The 14,566-nt window shown below is 38.2% G+C and overlaps 1 protein-coding gene across 1 annotated transcript; it reads right to left on the reverse strand.

Moving 5' to 3' along the window:
• Window positions 1-338: 338 nt before the first annotated feature.
• BRD3OS (BRD3 opposite strand) lies at window positions 339-6,462 on the reverse strand. The gene is made up of 2 exons (XM_053695515.1): window positions 6,398-6,462; window positions 339-2,422 (listed from the first exon to the last, which is right to left on the reverse strand). The coding sequence occupies exon 2, from the start codon at window positions 2,143-2,145 to the stop codon at window positions 1,840-1,842; it is 306 nt and encodes a 101-aa protein (XP_053551490.1). The 5' UTR covers window positions 2,146-2,422; window positions 6,398-6,462; the 3' UTR covers window positions 339-1,839.
• Between the last annotated feature and the right edge of the window lie 8,104 nt (window positions 6,463-14,566).

Here is a 14,566-nt window from a genome sequence, read left to right on the forward strand (position 1 = left end):
TTAATGCAAATGGTTTTGGAGTGGGATGTCCAACAAACTTATAAAAGGTTTGGTGTTGGCTAAATAGTGTACTTTTGTGTAGAGGTTTGGATTTAGTGACCACTATTAAACGAACAGTAAAGGCATAACATATTTTGCAAACTTTTAGCTTTAAACTAATAATTCCATCCTTGTAATATTTGGCCTATATTTTATATAAATAACTTGGAAACCTAGACGTATGAGGTATTCCTAAAATCAGGACTAAATCTATTTTGGAGGTATTTTTCTTTAGCTACACTAGTTGTGTACAAATTATTATAACATAAGCTATAAAAAAAAAAGCCGCCCCGCACACATTTTTTTTAGAATTAAATTCAGATTTATTGTTGTTTTATGTACCCGTATAGGGTATTACATGAAAGCCTAATTTGTCTGATACAAGGACAAGAAAGCCAATTTTTTTCCTTTTATGATTCAGATATATTATAAAATTTGAAACAACTTTCCATCGTCTGTTATCAAATATGTTTCAATCTCTTGGCATCCTTTGTTGAAGGAGCAGCAATACACTACTAGGAGATAGCTGAATACGTGAACTGAGCCAATGAGGCATAAATGTGCAGCCACTAATCAGCAGTTAGCTCCTAGTAATGTATTGCTGCTCCTAACCCCACCTAGGTATGCTTTTCAACTAAGAATAACAAGAGAAAAATAAAGTAAATTTGAAAGTTGTTTAAAACTTGCATTCTCTATCTTAATCATGTAAGTTTAATCTTGACTTTACTGTTCCTAAAAAAAAAAAAAAAAAAAGCGGTATATAATAATATGTATTGGTGCACTTAACAAAACAGCAGATAATGATGGTGAAAACAATACAGTAAAAAATGCCCAAAATTGTCTCTGTCATTTAAGCACGGAGATTAGGAAAAACCTCTGTCATTAAGGAGTTAAAAATTAAATACATGTCCTTTCAAACAAAGCTATTTTTTTGCAAGTATACAGCAAAAGTGCACCGAATCAAAGTTATCATAGATAAACTAGTATGTGAAGCAGCTGTAGCAAGCCCATAATACTGTTATAGCATATTTCCATAATAACCGTAAAGGGTAAAATATAGATAAAAAAAAACAACCACACCCTATGACGCCTTTCTATGTTGTAGTTATACATTACATGATCAGACTATCCCTACATACATTTCAAAACCCAATATATAAAAGACAAGGTATGCATTAAAAATATGCTTGGTTAACACTATCATAAATATGAATTGACACTTTTTTAATCAAGAAAAACACTGTAAAAATATTTACCTCTACAATGACAATAAAATAAATAAATATATTACAAGATAATAATGGCTGTCCCTTTAAGGAAATATTCCAACATTAAAAAGGTACATGAAAATCAAAATTAAACTTTCATGATTTAGACTGAGCATGGAATTAAATAAAATTAACTTTATTCTTTTGGTATCATTTGTTAAAAAATAACACCTGGGTTGCTTTAGGAGTCTACACTTTATTGATGACATTGTCGCCAGAGTGCTAAACACACGTGCACGCTCATGAGCCTATCTGAGTATGTGCTTTAACAAAGCATACCAAAAGAAACAAAGCAAATTTGAAAATGAAAGTAAATTGATCATTTTGTTAATTATATGCTGTATCTCAATTATTAAAATTTAATTTTGACTTTAACTTCTCTCCCTAATATTGAAATGTACCTTCACAAATATCAATCTATTTATTCCATCGTAACTAGTGCTGTAAGCTTTAAGTATTCATGCAATATAGTGTAGGAGCAAACATAAACAGTCAATGCTACGCAAACTGACGCTGTATGCGCGTATGGCTGTCACATAACTGTGCAGAATTTTGACTGTCCTGTATCCCTTGAAATCCGTAGTGTGTTTTTATCACGAACTAATATGGACTGGTTGCCATACTGAGAGTACCACACGCTCTGACTGCGGCTTAGGTATGTCCCTGGAGGAGCAGCTTCCAGCTTCTTCTGCTGCTGTTGCCAGATGAGCATTGAGGTGTCTCTGTACCTCAGACGGGCGTAACCTTCAGACAAGGCCTTCTCTGCTAGTGGAACACGACCATTCATGGTGCAAAGATAACGAGATGTTCCCCAGTTATTCTGCAAAATCACTTTCATATAGTACCAGAGAAAGCATCAACGGCCTTCTAATGGCTACCAAATGATCACGCCGATAAGGACCACAAAGGGCCCTGTAGGAATGAGTTGACATGTTAGGTGCATTTTAAAACAGAAATGGAGAAATACTCACAGTAAAAGGCACTAAGGTGCTATTTGCAGAATTTAACATGAAATGCCAACGTGACATCCTAACACTTTATTTTATGTACAGCCAGCAAATACTCTGGAGACTATCAAAGTATTTTGTTTCCTTGTTGGATGCAGAGGATTTTATCTATAAAAGGAAAAAAAATACAGTTATTATAATGTTTCATCAAAAGCTTTTTACCGACCCAATGGTTACAAATACTGTTTCAGACAAATACAATTGATAACAACTATAGCAAAATATTACAGCTAGCACATTGCCTGGCCGAACAATTCCTACAATAAAAAAATGTAACTTTAATAATGGCCACAGCTACGTAGGGTTTACAAATAGTTACTGCATTTAAAGAGATATATATATACATACATACATACATATATATATATATATATACACACACACACACACAGAAAAATATCACTATGGTTTACTAGTCAGGGGTTAAAAGTTACTAGCCCAGAGGGAAAAACTAGTAGTCCACTCAATGTCAAGGAAAGGAAAAAAAAAAAATATATATATATATATATATATATATATATATATATACAGTGAGGCCCCGGTTTACGCACGACTCGGTATACGAAATTTCGGTTTATGAAATCGAAATTTGAAGAAAATTTGACTCGGTTTACGAATTTTTTTCGCAATACAAAACAAAATGCCGGTCAAAATGCCGGTTTGCCCCCCTCGGTTTACGAATATTTTTCGCAATACGAAACCAGTGGCCCCTGTGCCCCCTGCATACTCAAGTATGATTGAATTAATGAAGTTTGGGTACCAGTGTAGAGGTGTTGGAGAGGTTTTGGAGCCTTTTGAGCCATTTGCAGCAAGTTGTTAAGCCTTTTGGAGCCATTTGCAGCAAGTTGTGGAGCCTTTTGGAGACATTGGAGCCATTTGCAGCAAGTTGTTAAGCCTTTTGGAGCCTTTTGGAGCCTTTTTTGGACACTTTACTTGAATTTTTTCGGACCTCCGGAACGCATTAATTGATTTTCAATGCATTCCTATGGGAAACCGTGTTTCGGTTTACGAATTTTTCGCAATACGAAACGACCCGGAGAACGAATTAAATTCGTAAACCGAGGCCTCACTGTATATATATATATATATATATATATATATATATATATATATATATATATATATATATATATATATATATATATATATATATATATATATATATTGTAGAGAGAGAGAGAGAGATATCAATTTTCACTATGCATGAACTAATTATTAAATATGTGTATATTGAATAATGCATATGACAAAGCTCAGGTACACAGTGATAATAACTGGGTATAGAAGGGATTTTTTGTGCAATTACACCCAGGCACAGTATGAAGCAGTGATATAATGATGTGCATAACAGATTATAAGCATGACTGTGCTTGGGTGCCGCAGAGGACGCAATATAATAATTTAAATATGGAATTGTAAATCACTAAGCCCAGACACGGCATAGGTCAGCAATCTAGTAACGTGATATAAGTTAAAGGGAAACTGAACCCAATTTTTTTTCTTTCGTGATTCAGATAGAGCATGAAATTTTAAGCAACTTTCTAATTTACTCCTATTATCAAATTTTCTCCATTCTCTTGGTATCTTTATTTGAAATGCAAGAATGTAAGTTTAGATGCCGGACCATTTTTGGTTAACAACCTGGTTTGTTCTTGCTGATTGGTGGATACATTCATCCACCAATAAAAAAGTGCTGTCCAGAGTAATGAACCAAAAAACAAGCTTAGATGCCTTCTTTTTCAAATAAAGATAGCAAGAGAACGAAGAAAAATTGATAATAGGAGTAAATGAGAAAGTTGCTTAAAATTGCATGCTCTATCTGAATCATGAAAGAATTTTTTTTAGGTTCAATATCCCTTTAAACAATAAACACTAAAATTAATGTTAGCCGTAGTGATATAAATGCGAAGAAAAAACTAGCCTGGAGAATATATGTAGATTTTTATTAAAAAATAAAATGTAAAAGAAAAATGAAATGCTGTAATTTGTTAGAGTATGTACTTTTACCATTAAGGACCCCTCAAAAGGTTAAGGATCCCTCAAAAAGGTTAAGCACATAGTTAAAATACCACTTAAGAAGCACAGAGAACTTCTGGCCCTGAGCAGACATGATCAATGAGTCACTAAGCATTGACAATTGAGTTTCTGGGTTGTGCAACTTCTGAATATCTCACCAGCCTTTTCACTCTAGTCCTAAGTGGCAATTTAACTATGTGTTAATCCCCATTGCGCGGATAAATGCAGGGTCGATATTAGGCGTGCATTCGGCGGTTTCGTTCACTGACGAATATGGAAGAGGGTAGCCGCTCCTGGCATTTGGCGCTTTTTTTGGAGCCGTTCTATGATTTTCCTCAACCACATAAGAATGCTGGATCGCGTCACTTCCGGTGACGTAGAATCAGCCGTTTGAGTGCAAATTCCTTTTCTACGCATGTGCTCCACAGTGTCACCACATTATACAGCACATCACCACATTCAAATCACTGTGGTCCAGCATTCTTATGGGGTCGAGAACAAGTCTGAAGCCCCCCTTGAAACCCCCAGGCGGAGGCAAAAAAAGATTGTGAAGATGGGAGAATTACAGTGCCCATGATATATACGTTTGATACTGTGACTCGAAGCGCATGGGCACTGAGGGGATTTGCAGTCAGACAGCTGAGGGTGAGAGTAACACACCTCCGGAAGTGACACGGTCCAGCATTCTTATGGGTCAAGGAAAATGATAGAACACCGGTGTTCTGGTAAGGGACCGAACTTTTCAAAAGAGCGAACCATGTCACTTCCTGTGACGTTTCATCAGCTGTTGCACTCATTTTGCCCCTAATACGCATGCGTGCCAGCGTCATCACATACCTGGCCGAAAACATCACTGTGAAACTATTTAGAACTGTGAAACCTTTCTATAGCGCATGCGTGGGCTTTTCTATCACAAATGGGGGTTTATGGAATGATGTTTATTCAACACTGTATGTGAATTATGGTGTGAAACCGAAATAAATGTATACTTATTTAAAAATATTTATTTATATATAACCTCAAACATGGAACGATGTTTATTTGTCCCTGCATGACAAACAGCCACTTGGCTATCGCCACTGCATGTCGTATTTTAAAGTAAACATAAAGTGAAATGCTTTGAATGCACGCCTTCTTGTTTGTATGCGTTTGAGGTTATATATAAATAAATATTTTTAAATAAGTATACATTTATTTCGGTTTCACACCATAATTCACATACAGTGTTGACTAAACATCGTTTCATAAACCCCCCCATTTGTGATAGAAAAGCCCACGCATGCGCTATAGAAAGGTTTCAGAATTTCACAATTCTAAATTTCACAGTGACGCATGCGGCCAGGTATGTGATGACGCTGGCATGCATGCGTATTAGGGGCAAAATGAGTGCAACAGCTGATGAAACGTCACAGGAAGTGACATGGTTCGCTCTTTTGAAAAGTTTGGTTCCTTACCAGAACACCGGATTTCTACATGTGAACATGCAACACACTAAAATCCTTATTCCTGCTAAACGACATAATAACAAACTCAAGCACATCATTATTCTACAATAAAATGTCCCCTTAAACACAAAGTGTGATTCCCCTTAAAATGTTTAAATACACTTTGTAACACACATTACTTGTCTTCTCTTACAACTAAACTCTAAAAAAATATTTTCTCATTTCCCCAAAAAAGGCTAATATGCATTCTGCAGACTTTAGAATACTGACCCGGCAACATGCTGCACATAGATTAGTAGAGCCATAGACTATTATTGATTGGTCACAGCAGAGGAGATAAAACAATATTTAAGAGTTTGTCCTTGGATTGTAATACAAATCATATTGTACTAATAAAATGTAATTACTTTCAGTGCATTTGTATTGTATGAAGAACCTGTGTAATGCACTAACTGGTACTTGATACAGAGAATATATAAACCTGACCTTAATGTCCCTTTGGAATAACACCGGGTCCTGCCAGTGTCGGTATAATCCCTATGGCCCTCACATACCAGACCGCGGGCAACCCCTCACACCGTTAACATGAAACCAACGGCAGACCCCACTCACTGGCTCTCACCTTCCTCTGTCCCCGGGGCCGCGCCCGTGCAGCCACTCCAGCAGAGCTTGTACCCAACTACGCAGCCATAGCAACGCTGCGCTGTACGATACCTCCTCCCAATGCGTCCCCCGGAAACATAGCAGCACCACAAGGGTTCCGCTTGGCACCTCATACAAAACTGAAGGCATATCTCTAAATATAGCAACACAGGTAAACTGCTTGACAGTGAATGAGTAGAGGGAGCGCTGTCTCAGTAGTGAGGTGGTAATAACCATACCTGAATGTAAAACGGGCCCAACCTGCAGTGCTGTAATGTATGGATATAGGGACATTAATTCTGCGTGTATGTTTCTTCCTTGTCTCAGAAGCCAATTACACATCCGACATCATATCTAATTGTGCTCTCACATTGTCATAATGCTGATGCAATCTTTTTCCTCATATTGAAATTTTACCCCAATATCCCCTCATATTTACATTACGTTATTATGCCCTCTGTCCGCTCATACTGACCTTATACCCATTATTCCCTCACGCTGACATTATACCCTACGGCTCCTTATACTGACATTTTACCCATCTGTCCCCTCACACTGGCATTATACCCCATCGTCCCCTCATACTGACATACCCATTGTCCCCTCACACTGACATTATACCCTCTGCCCCTTCACACTAACATTATATCTCATTGTCCCTTCATACTGACATTATACCTCATTGTCCCCTCATACTGACATTATACCCCACTGTCCCCTCACATTGACATTATACCTCATTGTCCCCTCATACTGACATTATACCCCACTGTCCCCTCACACTGACATTATACCTCATTGTCCCCTCACACTGACATTATACCCTCTGTCCCTTCACACTAACATTATATCTCATTGTCCCTTCATACTGACATTATACCTCATTGTCCCCTCATACTGACATTATACCCCATTGTCCCCTCACACTGACATTATACCCTCTGTCCCCTCACACTTACATTATACCCTCTGTCCCTTCACACTCACATTATACCCCACTGTCCCCTCACACATTATACCCCAATTTCCCCTCATACTGACATTATACCCCACTGTCCCCTCACACTTACATTATACCCTACGTCCCCTTATACTGACATTATACCCCACTGTCCCCTCACACTGACCGCTGCTCCATAACCCTGTCCGCCTGCTCCGAGTAATCGCCACAATTCAACCCGATCGAGTACGATCGGGTTGATTGACACCTCCCTGCTGGTGGACGATTGGCTACGAGTCTGCAGGGGGCGGCGTTGCACCGGCAGCTCACAAGAGCTGCTGGTGTAATGCTGAATACGGAGAGCGTATTGCTCTCCGCATTCAGCGATGTCTTTCGGACCTGATCCGCACTGTCGGATTAGGTCCGCAAGACATTTGTTAAATAGGCCTCATAGAGTTTACTTCAATAGCACATGCTCTGATCTTCTGCCACAATGCTCTATATTGGTCTGCTCATTGTCCTCTATATATATATCTTCTATTTGGGTTCAAGTACCACCATGCTGATGACACTCAGATCTTCCCATTTTTCCCAGACATCACAACCCCTTTCGCAACCATGTTACAAACTTAATTGCAGTCTTCTCCTGGAGATCTTCAAATTACCTGCAGCTTAATAACCCATAAAAAAGAGCTTATACTTATTTTCTCTACACTACATGTCACATGTCCCAAGCAAGATTTATAGTTTCTAAAGGAAATGTCTATAATTAACACTTCTACTCAGGTCTGATGTTTTGGCATCACACTTGACTATGCAGTCATCTTCACTGTCATTATTCAAACACTCACCAAATCCAGCCACTCTACTTCATTAATACCTCTCAAATTCACTCAATCTTCACCCAAGACGTCATCCCAATTATTGCCAAAAAGGGCATGACACCCATTGTGTTAATCTGTAAACAAGAAAACCAATGTAAGAGATGCTAATGAGCTTTTCTCTAAAACATTGTTAATGGGTAACTCCATTTTAAGAAAAGTACAGATAGGTGACAATACAGTATATTTGAGAGCGATTTGATGTCTTCCAGTTGCTACTGCACCTCACTGACAAGTCTTAAAAGAGCCCAAAACAATCATCTGGGGTTGCCATTTCCCTTGTTTAGAGGAGAATTGCCTGGTATTTCGGGGCTGGACTGACCTTGTTAGGCGGGATCAGACTAATATACTTCAGGAAGGCACTGAGCTGTTGTTTGTTACTGGCCGCTTGCCTATCTTTCTGTATGTATTTGCATTATGACTCTGGGGAAAGTCTCCCTAAGGGTGATGAGGGGAAACCAGACGTGAGTTCCTTGTCCCAATGTGCTAAGAGGGATATGGCTGCACCTCATTGATAATGCCCAAAGGAGGCCAAAAATTTCATCTGGGGTTGCCATTTCCCTTGTTCAGAGGAGATTTGCCTGGTATTTTGAGGCTGGGCCGACCTTGTTAGGCGGGATCAGGCTGATATACGTTAGGAAAGTTCTCTTCTCTGTAAAACACAATTGGGCTAAAAGAAGCTGCTCCCAGGTGGTAGCCGGGCCATAGAAAAAGGCACTGAGCTGTTTTTCCTGGCAGACCGCTTCTCTTTCTGTACGTTTTTCCGGTTTCTACTGTTAGAGATTTAAATCCAATCTATCTATACTTCTTTCATGTAATTAGCAAGAGTCCATGAGCTAGTGACGTATGGGATATACATTCCTACCAGGAGGGGCAAAGTTTCCCAAACCTTAAAATGCCTATAAATACACCCCTCACCACACCCACAATTCAGTTTTACAAACTTTGCCTCCGATGGAGGTGGTGAAGTAAGTTTGTGCTAGATTCTACGTTGATATGCGCTCCGCAGCAAGTTGGAGCCCGGTTTTCCTCTCAGCGTGCAGTGAATGTCAGAGGGATGTGAGGAGAGTATTGCCTATTTGAATGCAGTGATCTCCTTCTACGGGGTCTATTTCATAGGTTCTCTGTTATCGGTCGTAGAGATTCATCTCTTACCTCCCTTTTCAGATCGACGATATACTCTTATATATACCATTACCTCTGCTGATTCTCGTTTCAGTACTGGTTTGGCTTTCTACAAACATGTAGATGAGTGTCCTGGGGTAAGTAAATCTTATTTTCTGTGACACTCTAAGCTATGGTTGGGCACTTTATTTATAAAGTTCTAAATATATGTATTCAAACATTTATTTGCCTTGACTCAGAATGTTCAACATTCCTTATTTTTCAGACAGTCAGTTTCATATTTGGGATAAATGCATTTGTTTCAATCATTTTTTCTTACCTTAAAAAATTTGACTTTTTCCCTGTGGGCTGTTAGGCTCGCGGGGGCAGAAAATGCTTCATTTTATTGCATCATTCAATTTACCAATCAGTTCATTGATTCCTCAGACAAGGGTAACCTTTTTAGGTTTCTAGATAGATTCAGTGTCTATGACTCTGTCCTTGTCAGACAAGAGAAGTTTAACATTGATATCAGCTTGTCAAAACCTTCAGTCACAATCTTTCCCTTTGGTAGCCTTATGCATGGAAATGTTGGGTCTTAGGACTGCCGCATCAGATGCGATCTCCTTTGCTCGTTTTCACATGCGACCTCTTCAGCTCTGTATGCTGAACCAATGGTGCAGGGATTACTCAAATATATCTCAATTAATATCTTTAAACCGATTTTACGACACTCTCTGACATGGTGGACAGATCACCATCGTTTAGTTCAGGGGGCTTCTTTGTTCTTCCGACCTGGACTATAATCTCAACAGATGCAAGTCTTACAGGTTGGGGAGCTGTGTGGGGGTATCTGACGGCACAAGGGGTTTGGGAATCTCAGGAGGTGAGATTTCCGATCAATATTTTGGAACTCCGTGCAATTTTCAGAGCTCTTCAGTCTTGGCCTCTTCTGAAGAGAGAGTTGTTCATTTGTTTTCAGATAGACAATGTCACAACTGTGGCATACATCAATCATCAAGGAGGGACTCACAGTCCTCTGGCTATGAAAGAAGTATCTCGAATTTTGGTTTGGGCGGAATCCAGCTCCTGTCTAATCTCTGCGGTTCATATCCCAGGTATGGACAATTGGAAAGCGGATTATCTCAGTCGCCAAACGTTGCATCCGGGCGAATGGTCTCTTCACCCAGAGGTATTTCTTCAGATTGTTCAAATGTGGGAACTTCCAGAAATAGATCTGATGGTTTCTCATCTAAACAAGAAACTTCCCAGGTATCTGTCCAGATCCCGGGATCCTTAGGCGGAGGCAGTGGATGCATTATCACTTCCTTGGAAGTATCATCCTGCCTATATCTTTCCGCCTCTAGGTCTTCTTCCAAGAGTAATCTCCAAGATTCTGAAGGAATGCTCGTTTGTTCTGCTGGTAGCTCCGGCATGGCCTCACAGGTTTTGGTATGCAGATCTTGTCCGGATGGCCTCTTGCTAACCGTGGACTCTTCCGTTAAGACCAGACCTTCTGTCTCAAGGTCCTTTTTTCCATCAGGATCTGAAATCCTTAAATTTAAAGGTATGGAGATTGAACGCTTGATTCTTGGTCAAAGAGGTTTCTCTGACTCTGTGATTAATACTATGTTTCAGGCTCGTAAATCTGTATCCAGAGAGATATATTATAGAGTCTGGAAGACTTATATTTCTTGGTGTCTTTCTCATCATTTTTCTTGGCATTCGTTTAGAATACCGAGAATATTACAGTTTCTTCAGGATGGTTTAGATAAGGGTTTGTCCGCAAGTTCCTTGAAAGGTCAAATCTCTGCTCTTTCTGTTCTTTTTCACAGAAAGATTGCTATTCTTCCTGATATTCATTGTTTTGTACAAGCTTTGGTTCGTATAAAGCCTGTCATTAAGTCAATTTCTCCTCCTTGGAGTTTGAATTTGGTTCTGGGGGCTCTTCAAGCTCCTCCATTTGAACCTATGCATTCATTGGATATTAAATTACTTACTTGGAAAGTTTTGTTCCTTTTGGCCATCTCTTCTGCCAGAAGAGTTTCTGAATTATCTGCTCTTTCTTGTGAGTCTCCTTTTCTGATTTTTCATCAGGATAAGGCGGTGTTGCGAACTTCTTTTGAATTTTTACTTAAGTTGTGAATTCCAACAACATTAGTAGAGACATTGTGGTTCCTTCATTATGTCCTAATCCTAAGAATTCTAAGGAGAAATCGTTGCATTCTTTGGATGTTATTAGAGCTTTGAAATATTATGTTGAAGCTACTAAGTCTTTCCGAAAGACTTCTAGTTTATTTGTTATCTTTTCCGGTTTTAGAAAGGCCAGAAAACTTCTGCCATTTCTTTGGCATCTTGGTTGAAATCTTTAATTCATCTTGCCTATGTTGAGTCGGGTAAAAATCCGCCTCATAGGATTACAGCTCATTCTGCTAGGTCAGTTTCTACTTCCTGGGCGTTTAGGAATGAAGCTTCGGTTGATCAGATTTGCAAAGCGGCAACTTGGTCCTCTTTGCATACTTTTACCAAATTCTACCATTTTGATGTATTTTCTTCTTCTGAAGCAGTTTTTGGTAGAAAAGTACTTCAGGCAGCGGTTTCAGTTTTGAATCTTCTGCTTATGTTTTTCATTAAACTTTATTTTGGGTGTGGATTATTTTCAGCAGGAATTGGCTGTCTTTATTTTGTCCCTCCCTCTCTAGTGACTCTTGTGTGGAAAGATCCACATCTTGGGTAGTCATTATCCCATACGTCACTAGCTCATGGACTCTTGCTAATTACATGAAAGAAAACATAATTTATGTAAGAACTTACCTGATAAATTCATTTCTTTCATATTAGCAAGAGTCCATGAGGCCCGCCCTTTTTTGTGGTGGTTATGATTTTTTTGTATAAAGCACAATTATTCCAATTCCTTATTTTTTATGCTTACGCACTTTTTTCTTATCACCCCACTTCTTGGCTATTCGTTAAACTGAATTGTGGGTGTGGTGAGGGGTGTATTTATAGGCATTTTAAGGTTTGGGAAACTTTGCCCCTCCTGGTAGGAATGTATATCCCATACGTCACTAGCTCATGGACTCTTGCTAATATGAAAGAAATGAATTTATCAGGTAAGTTCTTACATAAATTATGTTTTTTAGAATTATTAAACTGGCGGTCAAGTCAAAATTAAACTGTCATGATTCAGATAGGCCAATTTGCTTTTATCATCAAATTTGCTTTGTTCTCTTGTTATTCTTTATAGAAAGCTAAACCTAGGTAGGCCCATAGACTAATTTCTAAGCCCTTGAAGGCCACCTTTTATCTCAGTACATTTTATTAGCTTTCCACAGCTAGACAATGCTAGTTCATGTTTTCCATATAGATAACAAATGTGCTTACTCCTGTGAAGTTATGCATGAGTCAGCACTAATTGCCTGAAATGCAAGTTTGTAAAAAGCACTGAGATAAGGGTCAGCCTGCAGATGTTTAAATACAAGGTAATCACAGAGGTAAAAAGTATATTAATATAACAGTTCTGGTTATGCAAAACTGGGTAATGGCTAATAAAGGGTTTATCTATCTTTTTAAGCAATACAAATATTCAAGTAGACTGTCCATTTAAGGTAGCTAGGAAGCACAGGGAGTTAGGTGTAATTCTATTTTCAAATGTGCTTCATTCTCTTGGTATCCCTTGTTGAAAAATAATATGCACATATCCTACACTAGTGGGAGCTAGCTGCTGATTGGTGCCTGCACACATTTGTCTTTTGTGATTGGCTGACTAGATGTGTTCAACTAGCTGCCAGTACTGCAATGCTGTTCCTTCAGCAAAGGATAAAAAGGGACGAAGCTCATTTGATAATGGAAGCAAATTGGAAAGTTGTTTAAAATTGCATGTTCTATCCAAATCATGAAAGAACATTTTGGGGTTTCCTGTCCCTTTAAAGGGCCACTAAACCAAAAACCTTTCTTTCATTATTCAGATAGAGAATACAAATTTAAACAACATTACAATTTACTTCTATTATTTATTTTGCTTCATTTTTTAGATATCCTTAGTTGAAGAAAAAGCAATGCACATGGGTGAGCCAATCACACGAGGCTTCTATGTGCAGAAACCAATCAGCAGCTACTGAGCCTATCTAGATATGCTTTTCAGCAAAGAATATCAAGAGAATAAAACAAATTAGATAATAGAAGTAAATTAGAAAGATGTTTAAAATTGATTTATCTTTCTAAATCATGAAAGAAAAAATGTGGGTTTCATGTCCCTTTAACTCTTGGTTTAAGACGTGGTGCAGAGAAAGATGGCTATCAAATCCCTGTTTGGCAAAATAGTAGATTGTATAAGAGGGATAGTTTGCATTTGGGTTTTAAAGGGATAGTTCTAAGTAAAGAATTTAAAGACTTTATTAGAGGCTAGAGAAGGGGGCAGTGTTAAAGGGACAGTCTAGTCAAAATTAAACTTTCATGATTCAGATAGGGCATGTAATTTTAAACAACTTTCCAATTTACTTCTATTATCTAATTTGCTCAATTCTTTAGATATCCTTTGTTGAAGAAATAGCAATGCACATGTGTGAGCCAATCACACAAGGCCTTTATGTGCAGCAACCAATCAGCAGCTACTGAGCATATCTAGATATGCTTTTCAGCAAGTGATATCAAGAGAATCAAGCAAATTAGATAATAGAAGTAAATTAGAAAGTTGTTTATAATTACATGCTCTTTCTAAATCACGAAAGAAAAAAAATTGGGTTTCATGTCCCTTTAATATTCCCACCTGTCCCCCAGAGCATGATAAAACTGTTAACCAGAGTTTACATTCTAGTGTATTTAATGATAAAACACTGCATTTATTAGTAAGACTTTGAATAATGTAAGCAGGGGACATACTGACCATGCAAAATAATCTGGCAATTCTAGTAATGTTTATTGTGCAATGTGCACACAGTTTAGTAAATAAATGACCTGAACTTACTGCAATAATGATGCCAGATAAGTTAGATTGTAGCTATAACAGAAACATGGTACAATGACTCTCATGACTGGGACACAGTCATATCCGGTTACATGTAGTTTAAAAAAAATAGAGTGGAATAAAAAGGGGAGTGGTCTGTACATAAAGAAATTATTAATGTAACTGAAATTGTAGAAACCAATGTTAAAGGGACATTAAACCAGCATTTTTTCTTTCATTATTCAGATAGAGAATTACATTTTGACCAACATTCCAATT

Source organism: Bombina bombina, chromosome 12, assembly GCF_027579735.1.
Source record: "Bombina bombina isolate aBomBom1 chromosome 12, aBomBom1.pri, whole genome shotgun sequence".
NCBI lineage: Eukaryota > Metazoa > Chordata > Amphibia > Anura > Bombinatoridae > Bombina > Bombina bombina.

What these genes read in the sequence shown, in the direction of transcription:
- BRD3OS (XM_053695515.1), bottom strand. Translation starts at nt 2,145, where the DNA reads ATGAAAGTGATTTTGCAGAATAACTGGGGAACATCTCGTTATCTTTGC.